Source organism: Petromyzon marinus, chromosome 41 (genome assembly GCF_048934315.1).
Source record: "Petromyzon marinus isolate PM22_M1 ecotype Great Lakes invasive population chromosome 41, UKy_Petmar_22M1.pri1.0, whole genome shotgun sequence".
Lineage (NCBI taxonomy): Eukaryota > Metazoa > Chordata > Hyperoartia > Petromyzontiformes > Petromyzontidae > Petromyzon > Petromyzon marinus.
This window is the reverse complement of record NC_133707.1, coordinates 8569454-8597286: the sequence shown is the minus strand read 5'-3', so window position 1 is coordinate 8597286 and position 27833 is coordinate 8569454. Positions and strand designations below refer to the sequence as shown.

At 45.4% G+C, this 27833-nt stretch overlaps 1 protein-coding gene across 1 annotated transcript in view; it reads left to right on the top strand.

The window, feature by feature from the left end:
- LOC116951047 (uncharacterized) overlaps positions 1-27833 on the top strand; it is a 98249-nt gene that overhangs the window by 44966 nt on the left and 25450 nt on the right. Inside the window, exons 15-23 of the mRNA XM_076073353.1 lie at positions 3038-3242; positions 6258-6374; positions 11186-11269; positions 13875-13940; positions 14457-14558; positions 14769-14804; positions 19708-19757; positions 22504-22595; positions 25214-27004. Coding sequence (XP_075929468.1) covers positions 3038-3242; positions 6258-6374; positions 11186-11269; positions 13875-13940; positions 14457-14558; positions 14769-14804; positions 19708-19757; positions 22504-22595; positions 25214-27004 — 2543 coding nt within the window. The remainder of the gene's footprint in view (positions 1-3037; positions 3243-6257; positions 6375-11185; positions 11270-13874; positions 13941-14456; positions 14559-14768; positions 14805-19707; positions 19758-22503; positions 22596-25213; positions 27005-27833) is intronic.

Genomic DNA, 27833 nt, shown 5'->3' with positions numbered 1-27833 from the left:
CACAAAATTAAGACCTCTCTTTGTGCTGTCAAGCTTCACAATGGAATGACCTGGGGCTAGGGCTGGGATCATACAAATACGGAGAGTCTTAAGAGTCATAAGCTGGCTGTTACTACCCCCTAATTCGGTAAACATCATGTCAGCATGTCCAGAGCACTTAAAGTGCCGCTCAACAATTATTAATGTGCCTCAAAAGTAATGCGATATCATTCCTCTCTAATTACCACCGTGCCTAAGCGTGGTTTTATTTCAGAGCACTGAGCAAGTCTCGTTCTGCAACGTTCAAGCAAAGATAGTGACAGTACGACGCTCGACCACATCTTTAATCTCCACGCAGCAGCCATGCTCTATTCACTGCTGGATGAAGGCCTCCACATGATCTCAGGGCGGGGGGGGGGCTTCTCTTGACAGTTGATACAATCTCTCTAGCCTGTGTTTGTTCCCTGATCCAAATGTTTCTCTGTCTGCCTTAACAATTCCTAGCAAGCACCACCTCATTATTCTTCACACACTTTCTAGCTTCTGTTCAATTTTCGTTGTTGTTTGTAAACGTCCATGATGCCAATCCGCATGTCGTAGCGGGCAGTGTGCACCGGTTGAAAACATTTTACAACTACAGTATAAAAAGAAGGGGGCTTGTGGAAAGCTGATGTCTTCCAGTTTACAGATGGGGATACAAAGGAAGATAGGACAGCATGGGGGGGGAATGTTTTCTCTCAACCAACCCACGTGGTGCCTGAACATGGAGACTGATGATGATGATGGTGATTATAATGATCGTCATGATCACGATGACAATGATCATGTTGATGATGTGGCGACCTCAACATCCAATGCAGATTTGCCAACACAACTTTGTGACGATGGTGATGATGGCGATGATTATGCATTCACCTCCAGACCTTATGCTAATATGTAAACACAACTTGATAATAATAATCATGTTGACGATTATGTCGTAACCACGAGCACCTCGTTGCAGATTCAGCAATGCCGCTGTCACGTGAACATTTTTTTTTACTGAGATGCCGTTTTTATTAAATAGTTTCGCCGACCCTCAGTGACCTCCCACTTCATTCCACGCATATCCAGCATCCTCTGAGTGGTTATGAACTCTGAACCCCCCCGAGCGATTATTTTCAATTTGCGAATGTCACTCATCGCTGAGGAACATTCGCACTGGGCTTTTGACTTCCATGCTTTAGCTGTCTCAACAACAACAAAAAAAAGACAAAAATAAGACCACAGCATTTTCTCTCATTCGCTCACGAACTTCGTAATGCGACTAAATGCTTTGAGGGGAGTCTCTTAAACAGAGCCGGATTTACGATGTTACCCCCCCTGCACGGCCAGGAGAGCCTTGTCTCAGACCGTAAATCTCAGCTTTTTTTACGACATCGTCACGCTTGGGAGTTGCCAACAACAAGACGGGCGTGTGGTGTGGTGTGCCAGATACGTTTATCAGGCAGGTGGAATGTCATAAACGCAACGGTCAGAGCTGTAAGCGCACTTGCCCTTTGTCGATTTGTGCCAGATTTTTATTTACTTTGAGAGCTTCACCTGGAGGCCTATAAATGTAAACCCCAGGTACGCTGCTATTGGCACTACCATACCATAAGATCAACAAAAACAACAACAATCTTATAAGGCATTGGCAGCAGTGCACAAACACAAGTAACGGACACTGGACACGTTCGTCTATGACACTGCTCTGACAGGATTAAAACATTGTAATAGTCGACGTTTCAGGTAATGGCCCCTCTCTGCTATGAAGAAGGGGACATTGTCCCAAAGTGTTTCTTGTGATGTATATATTCATATTGTGGCAGCGTTATTGATGCGGTGCTACAATTATGTAATATACTGCACTGACTGCATTACAGTAGAATCCCTCTTAACGACCACCCCTGTTAACGACTAATCACTTAACGACGGGCCTCCATAGAGCCCAGTGTATAGTGTAGTGTGTAGTAGTGTAGTGTATAGTGTAGTGTATAGTTGTGTAGTGTATAGTAGTGTAGTGTATAGTAGTGTATAGTGTAGTGTATAGTAGTGTAAAGTGTAGTGCCTCCATAGAGCCCAATGTGTTCGCTTACCGACCATTCCCCTGTGGACGACGGGCTTTTGTAGGTAGAGTAAATATGAATTAATGCATTGATTAACCGTGTTTCTTTTCATATTATGTTTTTATAATGTTGTGAGTATCTTTATGCATTCATATCCATTGTTTAAATATTATAAAGTACGTTTTTTTATATCGAACGGATTAAGCCTTTAACGTATATTTCCTAAAATCTCTTAATGACTGGTTTCGTGGAACCAATCACTGCCGTTAAGAGGGGTTCTACTATATTTATACAACAGGCCCCAGTGGCTTAGGCGCCAAAGGGAAACAGAAATATTAAAAACTATTTGACTATAATGGTGGAGTTTTGCCTTGCAATAAGATGTGCAAGTGGCTTTTCAAATGGACAGAGCATGTCAATCATTTAGGGCAGTAATTTAGAGACAAATAATGTGTTCACCTTTCTCAAGCTCAAGTGAGTACCTGGTGAGTTGTCTAAACATCACCACCACGGAGACAAAGGCGGCGGGGCGTGGTGCTGGCCACTGACCCCCTTTGTGTGCCGTGTCGTCCCTCATCGGTGCTCGCTAACAGCACTTGACCCAACCGTCTGTTAAGGCTACGCGGTGGATCATCATCTTTGTTTTTGGCACGCGCGTGCACGTCGATTTTTTTTCTCACCAAACCCTTCAACAACCCTTAGGGAAGCCAAGCGCGACACTTGAAGAATTGCTGACTTTACACTCATAAGCGGACTCGGTTAACACGAACCAATTGGACTCTACCATTTTCAAAAAGGGGTGCAGCTAGGAGAACGATGTATCGGTCAGGTACAAAGCGCGTCGGGCACACACCCCCGCGTACCCCCTCCTGTGGCTGCGAATGGCGCGTGCCGTTTATTTAAAAAAAAATTAACCTTTTTTTTTTGCGCGTGCGCCGATGTCACCTTGCAATGTTCCCTCCGCCCGGCAGCTGGCGCAGCGGCGACGCCAATAAAGACGCGGGCAGGGAGGCGGCGGCCGACGAGACGCGGTTCGGACGCACGCTGCCGTCGCCCACCAAGAACGCGTGGGCACCGCCCGACACCAAGGTGGACACGCGGCGATACCGCGCCGAGCCGCGCAGCATCTTCGAGTACGAACCGGGGAAATCCTCCGTCCTGCAGCAGCAGAAACAGGTAACCGCTTGCTTCGCTCGCTTGCTTCGCTCGATTGACGGGCACCAACAATCGCGTGATTTTAACTGCCTCACCTGGTTTACGTGGATGTATACCAGGTATACCCCCGATTAGTCCACACCAACGATTAGCAGAGTTGGCTGTGTACGGTGCAAAAGAAGTTCAACAAACCTTCTGTATACGATAATCATGTGATGTTAACTATGCAAGAGGTCATGAGTTTGATCCTAACCCTGACGCCTATACAGTGTGGGAAAAAAGTATTTGATCCCCTGCTCATTTTGTACGTTTGCCCACTGACAAAGAAATGATCAGTCTATAATTTTAATGGTAGGTTTATTTGAACAGTGAGAGATAGAATAACAACAACAAAATCCAGAAAAACGCATGTCAAAAATATTATGAATTGATTTGCATTTTAATGAGGGAAATAAGTATTTTACCCCTCTGCAAAACATGACTTAGTACTTGGTGGCAAAACCCTTGTTGGCAATCACAGAGGTCAGGCGTTTCTTGTAGTTGGCCACCAGGTTTGCACACATCTCAGGAGGGATTTTGTCCCACTCCTCTTTGCAGATCTTCTCCAAGTCATTAAGGTTTCGAGGTTGACGTTTGGCAACTCGAACCTTCAGCAACCTCCACAGATTTTCTATGTGATTAAGGTCTGGAGACTGGCTAGGCCACTCCAGGATCTTCATGGGCTTATTCTTTAGCCACTCCTTTGTTGCCTTGGCCGTATGTTTTTGGGTCATTGTCATGCTGGAATACCCATCCACGACCCATTTTCAATGCCCTGGCTGAGGGAAGGAGGTTCTCACCCAAGATCTGACGGTACATGGCCCCGTCCATTGTCCCTTTGATGCGGTGAAGTTGTCCTGTCCCCTAAGCAGAAAAACACCCCCAAAGCATAATGTTTCCACCTCCATGTTTGACGGTGGGGATGGTGTTCTTGGGGTCATAGGCAGCATTCCTCCTCCTCCAAACACGGCGAGTTGAGTTGATGCCAAAGAGCTCCATTTTGGTCTCATCTCACCACAACACTTTCACCCAGTTGTCCTCTGAATCATTCAGATGTTCATTGGCAAACTTCAGACGGGCATGTATATGTGCTTTCTTGAGCAGGGGGACCTTGCGGGTGCTGCAGGATTTCAGTCCTTCACGGCGTAGTGTGTTACCAATTGTTTTTTTGGTGACTATGGTCCCAGCTGCCTTGAGATCATTGACAAGATCCTCCCGTGTAGTTCTGGGCTGATTCCTCACCGTTCTCATGATCATTGAAAATCCACGAGGTGAGATCTTGCATGGAGCCCCAGGACGAGGGAGATTGACAGTTCTTTTGTGTTTCTTCCATTTGCAAATAATCGCACCAACTGTTGTCACCTTCTCACCAAGCTGCTTGGCATTGGTCTTGTAGCCCATTCCAGCCTTGTGTAGGTCTACAATCTTGTCCCTGACATCCTTGGAGAGCTCTTTGGTCTTGGCCATGGTGGAGAGTTTGGAATCTTATTGATTGATTGCTTGCTTCTGTGGACAGGTGTCTTTTATACAGGTAACAAGCTGAGATTAGGAGCACTCCCTTTAAGAGTGTGCTCCTAATCTCAGCTCGTTACCTGTATAAAAGACACCTGGGAGCCAGAAATCTTTCTGATTGAGAAGGGGTCAAATACTTATTTCCCTCATTAACATGCAAATCAATTTATAACATTTTTGACATGCGTTTTTCTGGATTTTGTTGTTGTTATTCTGTCTCTCACTGTTCAAATAAACCTACCATTAAAATTATAGACTGATCATTTCTTTGTCAGTGGGCAAACGTACAAAAATCAGCAGGGGATCAAATACTTATTTCCCTCACTGTACATTTTGACTTTGCATGTTCTCACCGTGGTTGCGTGGATTTTTTTGCTGGGCCCTCCGGTTTTTCCCTCCACATTTAGAAAACATGCAATTAGAGTATTTGGCTGCTATAAATTTCCACATGCGAGGCCACTTCGTTGAGCTGTTATGTGTAGTCGCCTCTGAAAAAGAGCTACATAGCTCAGTGGACCTGAACTGGTAAAACAAAAATTGTTTAATAGTTTTCTTTAGTTTGTAGTTTTGTTTGCTGCATGAGCCTGAATGCAGCATTAGTCTGCAATTTACATATATAGTGAAAAAATAACACCATTTGATGAAGGTATCATCAGCATAAGAAACTTATTCAATCAATGTATCACAGCCTGGTGATTCTCTATTTAGATCACGTGACACGCAATTGGAAGTATGCGATTTCAAATCCTTAGAGGTGCTTAAGTGAGCACTTGGAGAAAACCCACTCATATGAAGCGATATCACTCATAGTCTGAAGAATCATTTACTATACTGCCATCGTCCGGCCACTTCACAACCCAAGCCTACAATACCCGGTACATCCGCAGCCCATTTAGCCAATCCACCGCACGATGGCCTCACCGCTATTTGAGCATACTTCACCAACCCTTAACAGTTCGTATCAAACATCTGGTATCCTCGAACAAACCTTCCACCCAAGTAAAACCAGGCTCGGCCGCCGTGCGCAGCCTCTGAGACCCGACAATGTTGGCCAAATTTTGATTTAAAGCTTTCGTGACTGCAGTAATTCATATTCTTAGCTCTTTCGGTAAAGTCACGTTGAAGGGAAACAATAAAATAATGAAATATATATATAAAACAATAAAAATTCTCACGACGTTTCGACCATAACACAAACGGTCGTCATCAGGTGTGTCCGACACACAAACGGTCGTCATCAGGTGTGTCCGACACACCTGATGACGACCGTTTGTGTTATGGTCGAAACGTCGTGAGAATTTTTATTGTTTTATATATATTTAATTATTTTATTGTTTCCTTTCAACGTGACTTTACCGAAAGAGCTAAGAAAAATGTTGGCCAAGTTTCTAGGGTGACTTTGTCCACGAAACGAGCAAACAAAGGGGGGCTCTCACACTCCCCCCCCCCTCCTCCCCTCCCCGTTTTGCTCCACCGCCACCACAGACTCTGCTGAAGGCGTTCGATCCGATGCCGTACCCCGTGCCACCCGAGCCGAGGGAGCGCATCTCGTCCGTGCGCGACCGAGGGCGGGAGCCTCACGGTGCCGACGACGCCGGAGAGGTGGGTCCCAACGACGCCGGGCTGGGTTTGGGAGTTTTTTGCGGAGTTTTTCGCCCGTACACGGCGGGAGTTGCGGCGCGTCGTTCCCCTGGCTCGGAGGGCGCAAAACAATCGTGAGAAGCCTGTGTTGGGCCCACACGGTGTGCGACGCGATAAATCGTGATCGTTTATATTTTCAGCGGATGCTTTCACACGTGACCGTCATACAGTTAGAGCGCCAGATACGCAAAAAAATAGATGCGTATGTTTGTCAACGTTATTGTGAGTGGACGTCAGCCCACGTAGGCACAGAGCCATTTGACGGCATCCTCCTCCAGCACGCGCAGGGCAACAACCAGTCGGCCCCGGCACGCCCTCATGGACTTCACGGCCAGAGACGATATGGCGCCACGGCCTCCTGCTCCCCGCAGTCACGCAGCGGGCTGTCACGTAGTGGTAGTACGCCCCATCGTGACCGTCCTAGGACGATACCCGTTGGCTCTCTGCTGAGAAACCACCGTAATCTCCGGATTACGAGACAATCTGAAAAGTGAGACGCTCTGAAGAGTTAGCGTGCACACCGAAATCGTGCCCCCCGTGCCAATATAGTGCTGCAAAATGCACACAAACCTTACAGGATTATGTCGCATCACAATTCTTGCTTTAGAATACGGAGGTGGGGGGGGGGGGGGGAGTGAGTCTAATGATCTGGAGAATGCGGCGCTTGTAAGACAAGGTGTGACCGAACGCACTGGAAATTAGAAACACGGCAGGTCGAAAGAGTTCCCTCTCTCTAGTGCCTGATAAGTGCAGCGAAGATACTCGCAGAGATGGATAAGAATGATTTGTGGGCCGTTTCGAAGTTGCAGGTCTCCACGTGGCTGCAGGCCGCATGAGATGTATAGCTCTCAAATCGTGTTTTGGGGTTTTACCGTTTCACTCCCATGTGCTGGGAGTTTCTCCTTCTTCTTCATCTTCTTCTTCATGAAACGGAATTCAGTTGCCGATGAGACTCCCAGAATGTGGAGCGAAGTGTTTGCACATCATACCGAACGAAACACGGGCGTAAGCCGAAAATACCAGAACAGCGTTGTGGAGCTATACAATGCCATTTAGAGTGTTTGGCTGCGATACATTTCCACGCGATAAGCCACTTCGTTGAGCTATTGTTTGTGGCCAGGTCGCTTGTGAAAAAAAGATCGATGTAGTGCAGCAGAGCCTTGCACCTGGTAAAATAAAAAAAAATAGTTAAGTTTCTATACAGCGCAACCGTAAAAACCTACGCAGCGTGTGAAGTGAAGTCACAGGCTGCAGGTTCGTGCGTGGGTTTTTTCTCAGGGTGCTCTGGTTTCCTCTCGCGCGTGTAAACACTCCATTAATTGGCCGACAACACCCGAACGTATAGAGGACTGCAGAGCTTGGGGCAATTGTTGGTAGCGCCGGCTCACCGCGTGGCTGCCGCCTTCCCGCTCGTCTGTCGTTCCTCCCCGCGCCTCTGAGTTCTTCTCCCTCGCCGCGAGCGAGTCAATATCGTGCAGCTTGTTGTTGTAAGTTAAAATTATAAAAAAAAAATCATCATTAGACCTCCTTTGCCAGTACCAAAATGTAATAATAGGGTTTCTCCCCTTTTTTCTGGCAACAAAACTGAAACCTTTTGGCGTCATCTGGTCGAGCACCAATTGGGTCGAGGCTCAAAAGAAAGCCGTCCCTTGGTGTGGACCAATCAGTTTCAAGGACAATGCATATATTATCATAGTAGGTTTTTTGTTTGCATTTTGACTGCAGGTATTGTGGTTAATGCAGACATGAATCCTTGTAAAAAGGTTTCAGTTTTGTTGCCAGAAAAAAGGGGAAAAACCCTATTATTATAATTTTTTTTATTATTGTTATTATTCCCCACACTCCCTGTAAGATGTTATCCACACCCAGACCTCAAAGGCTTAAGCTTGGGGGTTAACAGCTGCTGGAGTGGTCCCATTGAACCGAGTGAAAAAGCCCTGAGTAATTGCTGATGCGTTCAATGCATCATCATCCTTGTTGCCGTTGGCTGTATCTCACCGTCCGTTCAGGGAGATGATTGAGCGACGTCGTCAAACATTCACGTTTTACTGAACGCAACGCTCTGGACCGGCCACTTGTATTATCTGTTAAAAAATAGAGGCGTTGTCGCATGCACGTTCGTTCATCAATCTCCAAGTCACGTACGCCTCGTGTGATAGTCGAAGCCTGGTTAAAGTTCCAATCGTATTCGATTGGAACTCATCCTCTTCGATCGCAGTGGAGTTATACGCGCTGCACGACAGACATAAACATTTTAAACGGCGAAGGTGCATCCCTGCGACTGCTTGCTCACGCCCTAGAGATCCCCTCTTGAGTGGATATTTTTGAGTTACTCTGGCACGCTGACCAGACCACTTTGGCTGGGGTGGGAGTACCCACACTTTACCCCACCAAGCGCGATGCGACTGACCGTGGTGCGTCCGTGAGTATCTAAGAAACTTGCGCCACTGTATGCATCGATACACCCTCCTCTGGATTGCGAGTGCATTGTGCTGACCATTACACCACCACAGAATCCCAAATATGACCGCAATAGAGCGTGCAATACTCTTTGGTTTCTTTCGGTAAAGTCACGTAGGTGAAAAATAATAATAAATCGATAAACCTAAAAATAACCGATAAATAACGTCACGACGTTTCGGGCGCAACACAAGCGTCCGTCATCAGGTGGGGACAACTACAGCAAGAAAGAATTGCTGAAGTGGGCAAAAGAGCTGATTGTAACAAGGGGTTATATAGATTAGGGGGAGGGGAGGAGCCAAGGGGAGTGTGGGGGCGAGGCGTGGGTCAGAGGAGAGTGGCAAACAACATCATCCAAATAATGAGAAAGGGTGGGGGGGGGTCGAAATCTAGAATAGTGTGTAATGTTTTTAGAGTGTGTAATTTGCCTACTTTGCAACGAACCAACTGCTTCCAAGGTCCGACTGGTGAACCTGCCACTCACGTGAACTATTCATAGTGACTACAGGGACAGCGGTTGCCTGTAAACGTCACTTGCAATGTGCCCTGAAGTAAAGTTGCCCTTAAAACGTAACAGCTTCATAAAAGTTTTACCGAACGCGCGCCCGGAAATGTGTGTTTAATTGGGTCCTGTTTAGCTCAAGGCTCACCTGTTTCAGGCCCTCACTGGTTCAGACTTTCACTGTTCATGCTGTCACCCGTTCAGTCTATCACACGTTCAGTCTATCACACGTTCAGACTCTCACCTGTTCAGACTCTCACCTGTACAGGGTGTAGTTAGAGGGAAACACTGAGCTAAGCCAGCAGCCAGCCAGGATACTCAAGGCATAGATTATTCTTTATAGTTATTATTATACTGCCATTCATGACCACCATGAACCCCAAGACAAATACGGGAGGTTCGTGCATTTGGATGTTTGGATAATTCCTCCGCAGTGATCGCTTAATATCAGTTGTATATTCAGTTTGTGTACTTATTGCAATTGTATTTGCCTATTTTGGCTTTTTTAACTGGTCAGTGAGACTTAAGCATGACGCTGACGCAGTGAAATGTAGCCCAAGAAAAACAACTTAAAGAAAAATGTGCGGCGTGAAAAGTAAGCAATCAGGCATTGGATGGTTGATCACAGCAAGTTCGGGGCAGTATACATCATGATGCTTGAGCACGTGTACTCCTTAGACGCTGTACAAGCAGCTAAGACTGTTCGTACACATTCACATCATGTTAACATACTACTATTTTAATCAATATAGTCACTTGCAGCCCTTTGTCGAGCCTCTGTTTGAATGGTGGCCTCTCACTGGGGAATTGTTTGATTCCTACTTCACCTCGCTGGTCTGTGTGTGTCGATGAAGCAAGGGTCGAGCACTGGTTCACCGATCACTCGCCAAACTGATGTTCGCCACGATGGGGAATCGAACTGAGGTCACTGAGGTCACTGAGGTCACCGCGATCACACCGCAGTTCCTCGCCGTGTGCTATCGTACAGAAGGAGAAATATTAATTTGACTCACGCATCCTTTAGTTTCCCGCTCACGTCACTCTCTTCATCTCCGCTCATTTTATCATTACACGTGTCTCTATTGTTGTTGTCGTGTCGCTTGTGTTTTGCTTCTTGAAATGCTCCCATTCCTATATCCGCCGCGCTGCTGTGACACTGAGCATCGAATTTTTTCACTCCCGATTTATTTGCTAGGCAGCCAGAGCCGCCTAGTGTCTTGTTAACGTGTACGTCACTGCCAAATGACACTTTGATCTGCTGCAGCGCCGTTGGCAACTTTATGTTTTTATGTTATCTCTTAAATTGGGACAATGACCTAATAACCCATCGAGGTAGTCTTGTCTTTACAGCAATCAGTAGTTGTTCAGCAGGTAAACAATTGTGTGGGGTTTTTTTGTTACAACTCACTTGCTGTGATAACGGCAATACACCGCTCCCAACCGTGCCACGACCGTGCCTCAGCCTAGTTTCATGGTCACACGGTCAACTCGGGTCACACGGCCAGGACGGACCGTTCGAACGTCACGCCCAGTTGTAGGTGCGGCAAAAATTTGGCGGTGACATTTGACTCGCTCAGAGGACGTGTTCATAACATAATCGCTGTTAGCATAACTTGGGGGGGGGGGGTAAGAAACCGAAATCCAGTGGATAATATGTTGTTTAAAATTCACGTGCGGATATTAGAATATTCGCCAATTGTGATAAACAGAGAAACGTGAACCGTTCAATGCACGGCACCACAGCAGCAAGGCTCCCCTCTTTTCCTGGCTTCTCCTTCCCCAATCACTCTCTCCTCCCTGTCCACCTCAGATAAGGCGAATTAGTCCCGAAGAGATAGACCTAGAGAATGAACCGTGGTATAAGTTCTTCTCCGAACTGGAGTTTGGTCGTCCGGTAAGTCGCTTACGGTGCCACGCATGCCCACTCACCCCGGCTCTCAGTACATTTGGCTGTTTGTTAATATAATAATAATAATATTCTGAACAAATGTTAAATTGACAGAGCCAAAGCATGTGTGCAAGCTGTGTGTCGCACACACGTGTGTGTGTGTGCGTGTGTGTGAGTTGGTCAGATTTGAGTTCCGGATGCAAAGGGAGCCAAATCGGATCTGCCTCTCTCATCGTGACAACTGCTTGCTCTTGAGCAAAATTTGAGAGCTCTTTTACTTCTGCCTCTCTCCATTACAAAGGGAAAGTGGTTTCAAGCCCTTGTGTTCATTTTGAAGGGGGTCGTTATGTACTGAGAACCATTGTGCTTTGTTTTGTTTGATATATATACAGAACCCTGAAATATCATGTCTATAAAATACATTTTCAATAACAATGCATATAATTAGGAAGGTGGCCTAAGACATTACACATTTAAAGCAGACATACATATGTCTTTAATGAAGCACATAAGCCCTTTACATTCTTTTTTTATGTTTATTTCACATGCACATGTCACATTTAGCAAGGTTATACAACATGTCTTTTAAATATGGTTAACATATTTTTTGGTTTGGCCACATAATGATTTGACCAATTAAGAATTATACTTTTCAATATGTTGTCATAGCAATTGAATTGATATCTAAAATGTTCTATTGTGGTATATTGGTATACTAGTGACTGTAAACCCACAGTCGCTATAAACTACCTCAACTGAGAGTTAAACAACAGCACATTCATTGATGGGAATTCAGGGCCACGTTTGATCGTATAAACACACTCAGCCAGCTGGAGATGTCTTCCATTAACATTTCAAATATTCGTAGACAATATGTATCTTTCGTAGATATCTATCTCCAGATACAAAAGAAAACATTCATTGCTCAACCCATCAGCCACACGGCCTTCTGGGAGTGCATAATTTCAGCGGCATTGTTTCAAGACAAGCAAACTCTGGATCAGTTTTGAAATACGGTTTCTCATCAGCAGTCAGGCTTACTTGAATCAATGCTGATGAACTGCTGATTGAGCAGGCAAGGACCCTATCCTTTTGCCTGATGGGATGTGTAAAAAAGATATTAGTACTTTTATGTGGACATGGATATGTGTAGGAGACATTGTATGCTTATTCATTGTTATTTATATTCTCCACAATTACACTCACGATTATTTTGAGTGAACCCATGCGTAGCTTTATTTTTCCAAAGTGAGTAACTGCAACTGAACAAATTTGAGTGATAACTGAAATGATATTTCATGGGTTCCACTTTGTGTTATTTTATACTTTTGTTTGCTTTGCTTTTATTTTGTTTCATACGTTTCTGTTAAACCTTTGTGCGTCACAATTCAGCAATATATTTTTCACAACCGGTGCAAATTTAAACGAACATTTGCTGAAAATTGTCTATTTGCAAAATATTGCAGAGCCCAACTTATGAGTGTGTTTGGAATGCATTTTTGTCGTGTTGTTTGGTGCTGTTAAGAAAATAGATTATTTTTGCAACTTCATTACCCTGCTCGCACTTCTAGGCATTTAGTAATTCGTAGATTAAAATGTGTTCTTCTACTCTCAAGCTACTTATTTACATGTATATATAAGTATTAATGATTTGTTTATTAATGTAAATCATGTGTAAATGTTACCTTTGGGATAATGCAAACGATGAGACTGGACGAATCAGAAAAATAAGGAACAAATTGTCACTTTTTAAATTGCGCAAAAAAAATTATAATTCGTGAATAAATTCACGACTCGTAATCATTACGACTTATTGTATCACTGGGCAAGATAAATTGTTATTTGCCTACTCATTACCGCATATCATTAAAATATTTTGACCAAATTGGAATTACCTTTCATTATAAATAAAGAGCTTAATATAATTCAATAAATAATCCCAATTAAAAGGGTTGTTATAGTTTTAGATGTTAATAATATTTATTATTTAGAGCCCTTTGTCAATCTGCTGCTGGATTGATAATGCCTTGAGGTCATGGGGTTGTGATACCTATGATATCACAGAGATATATTAATTATATAATAATTAATTATATAATAATTAATATGTATACCATCATTCATATTTAAAGTTTCGCTATACATCAGCTGGACGTTATATGGCGGGCGGCGAGCATGATTATTGCATTGAATTGAACACCGAGTCGAATCGGTCAAACACAATGGCAAAAGAGGCATCGGTTCAGCAATTTTCTTCACAAGTCTCATTACTCCATCTCCTCAGCGATTCTTTTTTTTAAGTTCATTTCTCGTTCGTTCGTTTCTCAATCCGCTTGTCCTGATGAGGGTCGCGGTGCGGCAGCGTGTTGAGTAGGGCGGTCCAGACCTCCCTTTTAAAGTTACTTTGTCAAATACCTCATGCCTTGTCGACAATAGTTTGAAATAAACACCGTTGCAGTGTGTGTGCGTGTGTGCTGGCTTTCAATTTCTGCAACAACAAAAAATCTTTATCTTTTGCTTCACTCTTCCACATCATCGCTGTGCTTTTATCCTTGGACTTGCCTCCCGTCGTGTCTCTGTAAAAAAAAAATGTGCGCACATCTTCCATCAGCCTCCTAAAAAGACTTGGGACTTTGGATCGGGAGACACTCTCACCCTTTCTGTGGAGGATAGAAAGGTAAAACATTTTCTGTCCACCTTCTTCGTTTGCTACTTTTCTCGATTTGCTGTTTTTTTTCCTGCCTGCTTTATCGTGTTTACGTGTGGGTGTGTTTTCTTTGTTTTGCTGTTTATTACTTGATGAATGCAATGCTACGAAGTGCACCCCGCTTATATTCTGAGATCTGATGAGATCCGGTGCTTCAAATGCCACTCCTGAAGTGCAAATAATGGGACATATCATGAGAAGAACGAGAACATCACACAGTACCATAAGAGGGGGGGGGGGGGAGAACTACATATTAAACACAACGCTGTCCTTGAATAACCTCTGCTAATATCCTGGGGGAAGACTTCCAGATTTCCCAAGGACAGCGGCTAACTGAAGATGAGGGCAAAACCTGGGCGAATAGCGGGACAGGTGTGAACCCATCCAGGGCACGTTCAGGGTGACTTGGTGGGGCTCATCCGTGGTCCGTGAAGGTGACGTGTGAGGACGGTGCCTCGTCTTTGTTGTCCTCCCCGTGTGTCGCAGAAGGAGCTGCACAACAAGCTTCTGAGAAACCAGGCTGAGCTAGAGTCAGTTTTGCGACAGGCCGAGGAGTTTTACAAAGAGCAGGATAGCAGAGTGTACAAGGTATCTGCGATTGATCATCGCCCATCTTTGTGAAACAACAATAATAATCTTACCCATTTTTACATCATTTATCCTTGGACCAATTTTAACTGTTTAGAAAGTGCACGTGATACAAGACTCGTTTATTCCGTCATTGGAGTTTGAATTCAATTATCCATGTGTGTATTCTACCAAAGTCGTATTTATTTGTTCGAATGTGCCACTTTTCAGTTTTCAGTTGGCACTCTACGAATCCCACCCAAACAGGTTAGAGAGTGATTCCAACTCCTACTCCACAGCTGTATGGATGTGTTTCTGGCCTGTGGATGCTCAGAAAGCACAGTGTTCATTTTAATGCTGCACCAGCGTGAACCCATAAACTCTCATTATGAAGCCACGTCATTTCATGTGCATGAAAATAGGGCTCTTAACATGACTGCAAAATATTGGCAATGAATGCCACCTTGGGAATTTACCTTAGTTTTAAGGAATGTTTCGGTTTTGTGGATGTTGCATTGTATTCATGATCAAGGTGTTTGGGTTAGATCACGTAAATATAAATGTGCCGTTAAGCAACCACCACCCTACACGGACAATTAGTACGGCTTGTCACGTGAACAAAACGTACCAATTAGTTACTACTTCAGCGCACCGGTGTGTTGGAGAGTAAACCCACAGCATTTACAATGTGAGTATGACGTTTCGCTGTCGGCACGGTTGTCGACTGTGAACAGGGCTCACAGCCCACGGTGGAGTCAGGCCGCGTTGACAGCGATAGTGCTGGTTACGACTCTGAGCCGTTTGGATTTCAGTGCCGTAGCATGGTTGGCATGTGCCCCGCTGCAAGCAATGAGATGGGGGGGGGGCGGGGAAAGGAGACACCTTGTATAATTTCACCCCTCTTTGTAACCTGGTGGATGCATGGGCCTGCTTTCTGGCTCATCGCAAGGCCCGGTGCAGTTGCATTGCCTGCACACTTGGGCAGCTACGCCGCTGGGTGTTGTTGCTTGGGGGGTTGTCGCCACGTGCAGAGAGGTACTTGCTCGTTCGTGATGCAACCTTTTGATGGACAGTTGGACACCCGGTCAAGAGATGACAAAGCCACGATGTTGTGTTTATCGCCATTTGATAATATTTGTGTTCATCATCAGTCCTACCAATTCCCTTGGGAGTTTGCTGCATTCGTAAAGAAAAGCATCGCACCAACGTTAATGAGGCAATATATGTGACTATTATTTTAATTTGTAACCTATTTTTGTAAGTCGTCTGAATTTTTTTTATTATATACATGAAATGCTGTTGAGCAATATTTGCTTAAATAAACAATGTCTCAGCTACGGATAAATTGCCCACGTTTAAAATAACTTGTAACTTTTAAAGACATTCATAGATGACATTAATAAATTATACACATTTTTGTTTGAAAATGAAAACCATTTTTTGATAATATAGGGGTTTTTTGGGGGTTATGCGATCTAACCCAAAAAAACGACATTATGGATGATATTGGTCGCGAAAGCCTACGTGTTAAACTTTTTTTGATAGTCGTTTTTTTAAAATTATATTCTCAAAGTATGCATCACGCTGTCCCGCGGAGCTGTTAAGGAGCACATTTAATTCTCTGAAGCTTTAGTCGACGATTGCAGCTGCCATAAAAGGCTTGAACCTCGCAGGGGGGTTAATGACAAACGCGGCCGGGGCCGTCACGAGCACGGCACAATAGAGGCGCTTCCAGAGGCAATGAAGGCGCATGCCGCTTTAAGGTCTCATGCAGAAGGAGTCAACTTCTGTAGCCCAGGGCAAATAGCCACACCGTTGCCATTTTGCGCTAAGCGACGATCAAGCTGTCCGGTGAGGTCTGTGCCCCTTGCTCCTCCATAACGCTTGCTCGGAAGATATCTGCCGACATTCCACACCGGTTCGTGTTCAACGTTGCGATCATCGACGGCCACCTCGTCTGTGGAACAGCGATCTTCCGCAAAGCATCAGGGACCCTTGTCACTTGAGTCTGTTAGGAGCCGTCTTAAAACATGTATTTGCACTCGCGTAGCTGTCTGTGTAGGCTATGCGCATTTAACGTTGGTGTTTATCCTTTTTAGTTTTCATTCGGTTTCATTTGTTTAAGGAATGCATCTTTAAAGGGTTTTATATTATCGCGCACATTTATTTTGTTCAGGGTTTTATTCTTCTGTTTTATTTCAGGGTTCGTAAAGGGTTGGGTTATTTTATGTCAAGTGCGTTGAGGCCTTGTGTGAATGGCGCTGTAGATAAATCTATTTTTAGTTTGTAGATTATTGCGAGTGCACAAACAACGACTACAGCCAATCATTCGCGACTCAGTGACAGAGACGTCACACCACAGCGCCTGTGCCAGGCAAAGTGCACTTCAGCGCCACGTGAAGTGTCAGGGGTTCACGGGGCAGAGCTCACGGTGTTAAGGGTTTGACTTCATGAGATGTCATCACACACAGCCACAAGGATAAGCAGCAGTAGACACAATTGATACACTGCGTATTACAAGTACACAGGGCCGTATTATCAAATAGGCGCATCAGGGACTGTGTCTAGGGCCTGTGAAAACTGATTTAAAAAATCAGTCTCCCCCGTGCTAGCGATGTGCGCTACACCACCGCTACACCAGGTGCTCGTTTGAGGCTGAGTCCACCTAGGGGAGGCCCAGGACCGGTGCAGATTGAATAAATATTTTTGAATAGCAAGGATAGGCACAGTGTATGTACAAAGACGCAGAGTCATGACAATACCAATCGTTTTTTTCACGTGAGAGAAATTAACACCGGAGATGAACTTTTCAATATTTTTTTTCATTGCAAAATTAGCAATAACATCTTCAAATAGTGATTTTCGCACCATCTCATTCGCAATGGAGAGTAGTGCAAAGGAAAGACAAGCGTTGTTGCCCTATGGTTGATCGGAGACATTTTTTTAAAATCAGTTTTTGCGAGTAACAGCAGCAGTACTAACTTTAGAAAGTTATCGCTGAAGACCTACGAAACAGAAGTGCCTTGGGCCAACAAGAACCTTAATCCTGCCCCCTGGCAATACAGACAAACTGAGCCACGATTTTTCACTGCGGTGCACCGTATTAAATAGCAGGGGTATATCCCCCCCCCCTCCTCTTCCAAGGGTTATTGCTAAGATAAAGGGGGTCGTTCTTCGGCATTTGGAGAGAGAAACAAAGTCACACCCGGCCTTTGGCTCGGTGGTACATTCCTCTTGCGTTCACTTGGCTCCACCTCGCAGTAAGAGAGAGAGAGACGTGGGGGGGGGGGGGTGGTGCTCGCAGCTCTTACCCAACGACACAACGTTGCATGCAACGGCAGTAACAGCGACAGCAAGGCAACTCGTGGCAGTTACGCTGAATACTCTCGCAGTGTACGGAGGGCAAAGAGTTGGGCTGGTGGGTTCCTTTTATTTTCAGCTGTTTTTAAGTTATTCAACTACTTGTGGAACGTTAAAAAAAAATGTATGCACTTTGTGAAGCGATGCGTGTTATTGTTGTGGAGGTGTACTCGTAAACATGGGTTTTTATATAAATCGCAGTGATTTTTTTGCATTAATTCGATATTTGCTTTTAACCACGAACTATGCGCGAGTCGCCTTTGCAGGTAAACTATATCTGTTTTTGGAGCATTGCTTGGATTTGTTATCTATTTAATATAAAAATTGGTTTAGACAAAGTGCTCATTGCACTACACTTTCCGATTATGTGTATAAACTATACTGCAAGCTCAATACTATAAGCTGTATACTCACATTCATATGCTATCTATATATTTGGAATGTAAATATACTTCCTTTAGAATGTATATATAGTATTAGAGTATAGTGTGTGGTATAACATTTCTGCAGTGAGTTTATACATTAAATAACAGGTTAATAATAATAATAAAACTTTTTTTTACTGCCACCAAGAGGAAGGAAGATCTTGATGATTGATCCGAGGGAGCCTTCTTTCCTGAATTCGGACAAACCTTGACATTTCCTCTCAACGACAAAGCACAGAACGGTCCATTGTTACTCTTATCTTGAACTAACCTCTACCATTTTGTAAGCACAACAGCATGTGGGAATGCTAAAGTGAAAACGCCAAAGCAGGTGGCTCTGAGCCTGCCTTATTTGCATCGCCTCATTTCCATGCCACTAACAAATGTCACGTTTGTCGGAACCCTCCACAGCATGTCTTGAGCCACTGCGGCGTCGGGAGTTGGTTGACGAGAGCATGGGTTTGCTTGGAAGGCTTTGAAATATCGGCGTGCCGTCGTGCAATCCTCATTAAAACGCTTTTGTTTGTTTTTTTTTGCTGGGAAAGCAATCTTTCCACGGCCCTCGTGTCCACAAACTACTGTGGCTACCAGGGAGCCAACGTTCACGTGTACCTTATTTATGCACATACATATACAGCTCTTCGTCAGTCCACGACTTGGTGACGGCTCTTCGCCACAACCTGATACGTCATGGGGGCTATTGACCATAGTTTACGCCACTGGTCGCTTCTGATTGGTTAAAGCGGGGAGCATAGCCGAGTGAGCATAGAAGTACTGTACAGCAATGGGTTTGGCTGCACCGGCCCCTCTGCTGCACACAACGTAGCCCTGCATAGCGGGGCCGCCGCCGTGCTGCGGGATGTTTGCCGGCGAAGGTGGTCCCGCTCATGCAAGCGCGTGGGAGGTGCTCGTCTCCCGATTACACCCCTCAGCAAGTGGTGGAAACTCCACATTCCTATGGCAGGGGGAGAGCCAATTGAAGTGACGTCCACTGTTCGCATTGTGCCAAAAATGTATACGCCTGTTTACAACCCTTAGCCAGTGGTGGAAATTCCAAAGTTGTATTCGTTTCATTGACACGCCTGAGAGATGATGGGAATGAGTTAACCTACCTCTCGATTTCCACTTGTGTGCTCAAGCTACCACCCCTCCCAACGTGCGTCGATGACAGTCCGTCTCATTCGCAATGTCCATATCGGATACCCGCTGTGAGTGTGGCCGTGTGTTGACGTGAGACATCTACGCAGCACGTGACTTTGACTCCGCAGTTTTGTGAGACGCATCGAAGTCACGTGCCACGTAAGGACGCCTGAGCACGTGGAACGTTGATTGAGATGCGGAGGTGATGCCAGGTGTAAACGTTCTGTGCTTGTTTTGCCTTGCAGAATGCGATCTACAAATCCTTCTCGGAGAAAGCTCAAGAAAGACCTCACAGGTGAGTGTCGCAAAAGTTGGCCACGTCGCCCATTCGTTGTCCGCCATCGGCACCTGCATCAACATTCACGCAGCATTCGACCGGGCTATGCTCGTGGCCTGTAATCCAGCACCGTGGAAGAGGCAGCGACGTTTTTGGTGGATGCTTTTGGTGGATCTCACACATGTTATGAAACTCCCTATTTACCATTAACATTTTATTTTACCAGCGAAGGCCCACTGGGCTATGTAGTTCTTTTTCAGAAACCACCTGGCCACAAATGATGGCCGAACAAAGTGGCTTATCGTCGTGTGCAAATTTATAGCAGCCAAATACAGCAGGCATCGGGATCGAACCCACGAACAGCACGTGGGTTAGAACCCTAAAACACACCGGAGAGCTGTGCAACACCACCGCAAAAAAAATATAAACCTACGTGGTAGTAATGCCGTTTATCGTTGAACAAATGTAACACGTGTCGTTACTTGGAAGAGGAGGGGAATGTTATCGCGCCGAGTGATTATATCGACGCAAGACATTGAGTCATCATTGAATTGCAGCTATTCTAATGTATTATGTATTTGTAATAATAAACACATTTCAGTGTATAAATTAGAGTTGTTAGTTTGCGGTGGATAGGTGCATTGATTAACAAATGTATAAATGATATAATTTCACTGTTAAAATGGAAAACAATGTATTGGCAACTATTTCCCCAAGTTCAATAATGTAATGCTGATTGTATAATCTGCCAGAACAGACAAAATGTTCATTTGGTGATAGATAGATAGATAAAGCGATAAACACGTGGCGTGCAGAATCCTTAATCCAGCGGTGGAGCGACAGAGGGCTTCTTTATCATTATTATAAAATAAGTAAATAAGTATTTTACGTGTAATCACACACACACGTCCAAGCACAAACGAGTGGTTAAATAACAGAAGTAAAATCATCAACAAATAATCGAAGAAAATCATGAAAGAACGGGATGTCTTAATTCTATTAATGTAGCCGAAAACAAGAGAGAGAAAGCATTGGCCATTGTACATCCTTAAATTTTCAATTGTGCTTCTGTATATTCCACAGAAAGTTACATTTTCATGCATTGTACTTATCTTAATGTGCAGCCCTTGTATGTAACTGTTATACGTCACAGCGTCATATGTATGTTACACTTCTTTAGCACCGTACATAGCCATACTTTCCGTGAGTAGATACTTTTCTTGAAGGACGATACTGTGAGACAAGATGTAACGCACAGCTCCCGCTGGAACATTAGGAAAACGGAGATTAAGCAAGTGGCATGGAATGCGATGGCAAATGAGGACATGCTAAACGCAACTTGAAAAAAAGCTAAATAAATACGCTCGAGCTAGTCATTCTAAGAAATAGATTGTGTGCCTAACCCTTGTGACAGCCCTGTAAGTACAGGAGGCATGGGCTTGTGCGAGTGCCAACATGCGTTCCTTGCGAGGTTAAGAGCCTCAGCTGTTCGCGTAGTGTGTGGCTCCCCGTAGCGCTAAACCCTTAGTAACAGGATTCATCAGGCGCACGATGAAGATTGATGCACGTTCATTAGGCAACGTAAATACCACGCAGTAAGTGCGTAGTCGGGTTATAAAGTACTTTGTCTGCTGGACAAAGGCTTCTCCACGCCATGTTGGATAGTGGACGTTGTTTGACCATACTTCCCCACCTTGGTCAGTGTGGGTTGCTAAAAAAAGCCTGACGAGGGGTGGGGGGAGTGGGGGGTATCCAGGACCGGTTGGGCTATCGCTTTTGTCACTGATGTTATCCAAGGTCTGGGAATTGGACTCAGGTTGCAGGGTTTAAACGTCAATGTGCCCTTTCACGTGCACTTCTGCAGCCGTCTGGAACGCTCTTCCTTCCGATATTAGGAATCCACTGGAGCTATGCACTTTTAAATCATCTCGATTGACAACTAATTTCTGTAAAGCTGCTTTTTGTGTTTAGTTTTTTTGTCCTTCCTCCGCACCTCCGATTTACAAGTACGGTGCGAAAGAAGTTCAACATACATACAACCACTGCGCTACCACTCCCATCTTCATATACTCCAGGGTCAATATCACTATGGATAGTATTTTAAACATAATGTATCGGAATAATATGTATACACACAGATATACTTACATACGTTTAGAACACTTTGGGTTGCAGACAGGTAGGTGGGCAGTAGTGCTGTCATGATTGCTCGCAAACAATTCAGGGCTGTGATTCGATTCAAGAGATTTCGTTTTTATCAATTAAGGGCAGCAGGGGTCATATTAATCCATTTCATACGAGGTTTGAGAATCGAAAGTCATACAGGCTTACGTGCACTGTCAGGTACATGTATCATGAGCATGAGAATGGATTTTGTTTGAGGAATCGGTGTTTCTTTACATCCCTGAAAGGTTTCCATAATAGAATTTAATGGTGTGCATATCTTTGCATGACACAATTCACCATCATCACCCGCTATGGTCAGTCCACTGCTGGATGAAGGCCTACCCAAAATTGCCACCATCCCTCACAGCCCCGTGATTTAACAACGACCCACGTATCAAACGCTAGAACCCCTAGGAGCTTACATGTTGGGAATATACGTGAAGAATACTCGGCAATGAGGAAGCAAAACGACAAACATCTCCTGCCGTGCTTGCGATTACCGCCGATTTACCGCCGATTGGGGTCACGGCCGTTACCGCGTCCGCGTGATGACTAACCCAGTCCGTCCGTCCGCGCGTGTGCGGTGTTTGGCGCGCAGCTCGCTGGGCTCGAGACAGTGGCCGTGCGAGGACTCAGGAGGCCGCCCTTCCTCCAGTGCCTCCTCCACGCTCTCCCCACCGTTGCCCAGAGGTGAGAGGTCATCCTGCAACCTTGTTGTTCTGCCAACTCCACTTTTTTTGAGGGGGGGGGGGGTGGTCAGGGGAGGGGGGGGATTTGAACCAAGCAGTTGCTTCGGAGATGAAATGAAAACCAATGGCACGACTCAAATAGGGGGGGGGGGGAGGGGGACAAAGTAAGGCTGAATATGCGTAGGGCATCTGGCGAATGTGACAACACGTTGGGACCTACTAAGCCTGATATTTAAAGCCTGGGGTGTTTAAATTGTAGGAAGGAGATTGTATGTATGTATGCGTGCTGAGCTTCTTTCGCACCGCACGTAGCCAACCGTGCTCATCGTGCAAGTCTGTTGGCTACGTACGGCTGCGTACTGTGCGAAAGACGTTCAACATAGTCATCATCAGTCTGCACTCATCCGATTGATGATGTCTAGCGAAGACCTTGCTGCAGGTGAGAAATGTCTCACTTGTAAAATGCAATGTTTGCTGTACCAACGATGTGTTGTCATCCTTGTGTAGGGTGTAAAACCATTGCACATTTGCGCTTGTCCACTGTAGTGTTCGACAGCAAGAGGTTTCACGGCAATGATTAACATTTTTGAGAAAGCCACGTGAAAGAGCGTGCTTTGTTGTGTAGCAATAAATGACTGAAATTAAATTTTGCCGTAAACTGTAATGGAGGTGACAAGCGTACAGCTCCACTGTAGTGATGCTGTAATAAACATTACAATGCAAACTAGCCACTCGTGTCGAATAGAGAAAATAATGGATACATTTTTCTGTCGAAGTTGACCCATCATCCTCCTCGCATGGGTTAAAATCAGCGACACTCATTAACTCTGTGGCAAATGAGCGTTCGAGTTAAGCAATATCAACACTGGTTTCGACGGCTCACTCGCAATGTGGCAAACAAAAGCCTATTATAGTTTTACCTTAAATTCTAGCAATACGTGCCAGTTACACAAGACTGCACTGGATCCTGTTTAAGTGCATTCATAAATCTGTACGTTAAGTGGTTTAAGCTTCACGTGCAGTACTTGTAAATTGGGGATCGCTCACAAAACGTACGCTTTAGCTGTTTCTCGTGTAATCTAGTCCCAGCTGAAGAGAGACGTGTGTACTGTTGCTACACTTGAGCATGAACAATGTCCATTTTCAATATTTCAATTAACTACAATTCCAATTACAAGTCTGCACAAAAATCCCGCAAACGCACACTTCATAAAAACCATTGCAACTGACACTACACTACTACTGTACAGCACACTATGCAATGCACAACACATAAGTCTTATTCATAATTGGTTTAATTTGCAGTTAGATCAGGTAGGCATAATGTCAATTAAACCTATCACCTTCCACCACCTTACAGCTATACACATCGAGGTGTCACGTGGACAAATGTGCCAATTTATTTTGTTTTTCAAAAACGGGTTAAACTTAAAAGCACATCTTTTGATCATTTGATTTGTTCAGCTTTGTCAGCTAGTGGAGTGTGCATAACTCTTTACTGATATTAATGATCAGTTATGATTTTGCTGGTGAAAGCATTAAATTAAATTAACACATATATATCGCGCACTGCAACGGGCATTGTATTTTATGTTTTCACTTCTCACCGCGAGGCGTGCATGAATCATTTCATGATGACACGTGAAACACTTTTTACGTTGCGGTTATATTTACGATGTATTTGTTTAATGATAACTTGACTCGGATTAGGTTTTTTTACTTTGTGGGTTTTGGTGCTTTATTTACACATTTCGAGCGGATCTGTGAGGCGAATAATGCCAGTTCTCGCATATGCCTCACCAAGCCAAACATACATTTAGCATTTTGATTTAAAGCTTTCGTGACTGCAGTAATTCATATTCTTAGTTTTTTCGGTAAAGTCACGTTGAAGAGAAACAACAAAATAACAAAATATACTCGGATACGTTGAAGAGAAACAACAAATATACTCGGATACGTTGAAGAGAAACAACAAAATAACAATATATATATATTTTGTTGTTTCTCTTCAACGTGACTTTACCGAAAAAACTAAGAATATACATTTAGCACTTGCGTGTTTGTTTGCTAATCGTGTTAATTGGTCGTATCCGAGTAGAGCCTTGTTTGTATGGTTTATCATTACGTTGAACTTTGTTCTGGAGCGAACAGCGGCGGCTGGTTTTCTTTTCCAACAAAGAATATCAGGACGTGGCAGCGTCGCAGTATCCTGCATAGCACCTTGAGCTTAAGAGCTAAAGCGCAGTCGACTGGCCCTTGCCGTTGGATCTCACTGCGGCGATTCTCAGGACCACTGAGCGCTTCACAGCCACGCGCAGTTTCTTCATTGACGCGTATCCCTCCGTTTAATTCTGGGTACGTCAGGGGAACCGTTTAAAACGGAGAAACTTTTTTTATGACCAAACAACCGGATTGTACACATATCATACGCTTCGCTCTCGGAAAGCTTTATTTTTATTACGTCGCTGAAGAAAGCGAGGCGTCCCGCTGTCCCGTGGTGTCACTGTAGTTTTCGAGCGTTTGTCAACGGGACAGAACCGACGCGTGTTGTGTTGGCGGTTATATTTTACTCTTTCGTTCTCTTTCCTCCCCACATGCTGGCCATGCTTGGATTAAAAGGTGGGGGTATTCAAAGACTGGCTTACACGTTAAATTACATCAGCGTGCTCACCGACTCGCAGAGTCCCTCTGGCTGTGCGAGCGGCCGTCAAGCTAAGTTTTTGTCCGCGGCCAAAAGCGGCATCACCGACATTCTGCCGTCCAAGTTCAAACCCAACATCGGCAAGCAGGGCCGGCCGCTCCTCCTCCGCGACCCGTCTCGCGGTCCGTCGGGCGCGCGCGCCCCCAGCAGACACAAGTCCCAGAGCTGCGAGGACATCGCCAACGGGCACGCGGCCGGCGGCGGCGGCGGCCTGGCGCGACGCCCCTGCACGAAATCCGAGAGCGCCGAATGCGTGAGCGCGTCCGCGTCCCACAGCGACGGTGACGACGCCTCCGCCGCCGAGCACATGTCCTCGCAGTTCCTCAAGCTGTACAAGTCCATGCACACCATCAGCCACCAAGACGTGAGGGCCTCCAAGCCCGTGTGCTGCGTGCGCTCCATGGTGTCGTGGTACGAGCAGAACCAGGATGCCGCGACCGCGAGCAACCCGGGCAGCCGGAGCGAGACTCCGAGGGCCGGCACGCCGGAGGACGGGGCCTCGCGGGCGGCCGCGGCCGCCGAGCTGGGGGAGGCCGAGAGCCTCTCTCAGCGCTGCCAGTCCCTGCCCGACCTCGGCACTGGACAGGAACGTGCGGCCCAAACCCCCCTTGTCACCACGCTCTGCAAGAAGGCCTTCTTCCCACAGAAGCAGCTAGGATACTCCTTCTCGGTGGAATCGCTGGTTGCAAATAGTGGTGGTCAGGAAGTTTCCTCTGGCCAGAGGTCAAAGCAGATCAAAGAAGCCCAGAAAACGTTGGCGACGGCCCTGCCGGTACTGAAGGAGAGGAGTGAAGCGTCGCTCATACGCGATCAGATCAGAAGCAAGTGGCTGAATAGGGACCTCTCGGAGATTTCCACAAAACTAAACCAGCACATCCAGGAGAAGCTTGCGAAGCGCAATGGTAATTACGTGGGCAGTCCTTCGGGCAAGGCTGAGGATTCCATGCAAAAAGTCGACCGCTTGGGCAGCTTGAAGGAAAGTAGCATCGACACCACTCAGTACTCACCCGCTGTCAAACCTGAAAATCCCAAAGCTCGCGATGAACCGAACCACGCTGAGCAGAGTCGGGCACCCCAACCGAACCCCGGTAAGGCTTCCATGGCAGGCATCCGGGCAGACGGTGCCGCTAATGGATCTTCCGTCGGATCGGATAAGAATGTCAAAACGCAACGCAGCAAGCTCCTCGTCAGCCACTGCAAGGGGCCTTGCCCTGCCTACTTCACGAGGTTCACCACTTGGCTTCAGCACGAGAAGAATCGCCCCAAGGGCCCGGCTCAGGAAAGGCGCACAAGCCAAGGCAAGAAGCCGGAGCCGATGAGAGCGGCATATTTGGTGGGGCCCCTTCCCTTCAAGTCGAAGAGCGGCAGCAGCGGCAGCGGCAGCAGCAGCAGCGCGAAGGAGCGGCAGGCCACGGGCTCATCTGCATCGCCAGTGCCAGCTTCCAACGGAATGCAGAATCACGGGCAAGAGGACCACGTGGAAACGGGGATGATCGATCGCCTGCTGTCAGAGTTCGTGCCTCGGGCCCCCGCGCGGACGTCCTCCATCGTCGCAATCCGAGAGCGATACCGCGCCCCGCTACTCATCCTGGAGGACGCGGCAGAGCTGATGACGTCTTCCGATGATTTCTCACCGAACGACAACGAGCTGCCCTACGGTTACAGCGATTCTAATAACAATCTGCGCTCTTGTCTCCTCCAGAGCAGAAGTTAGTCTTGGAGACGCTGTCACCTGGATCGTTGTTGTGGTGGACCCGTCGCCCATTGTACATCTCATTTTGGTGTTGTCCGTGAGACGTGCTCTCTTGTCCTGGCAGCATGCCTGTGAAGACATCACATTTGCCATCGCTTGTCACAGACTCATCATTTTGCTGTTCTTCAAAACCCCTCGCATGTTACGTGAGATCAAATAGATCCTATTTGACATCATTTTGAGAACATTTATTGAAAAGATTAGAAGGGGGGGGCGGGTGATGGCGTTAAACAGTAGAGGAATGAACATTTTAACAAATGTCAGTGAATTATTACAATTTTGATGGAAAGAATATGCTGGTTTTTCATTAACAAGTCGGATATTTCAATCATTGTAATAATTTTAAGGGAATTTGACCCAAATTCATTTCTCATGAAAGAATTGCTCTTTGAGGTTATTATATTGACTGATAATGACAGTCATTATCAGTCTAATTAAACAAAATACACACGTGCTATTAATCATGATAAAATGCCTTAATTTTAACTTACATTTGAAGCTATATATGTATTGTCTTCCTTGAATACATACCTTAAAATCTACTCTTCAGTTTGGCTTTTACAAAATGTAATTCATACTCGGAAGCATCAGTTTACTTAACACAAAAAATTATGATAAGGCATTGACTTAATACATATATGTTTGCACATAGCAGTGATGTTACTAGTAATTAGGCATGGACAGTCATCATGGCTAACATCAGTGGTGAGTGATATCTGTACCGTTCCTGCGCTCCCTCTTCAGTAACCCACAGTAACCATCGTAGTGAGAAATATGGTCACACA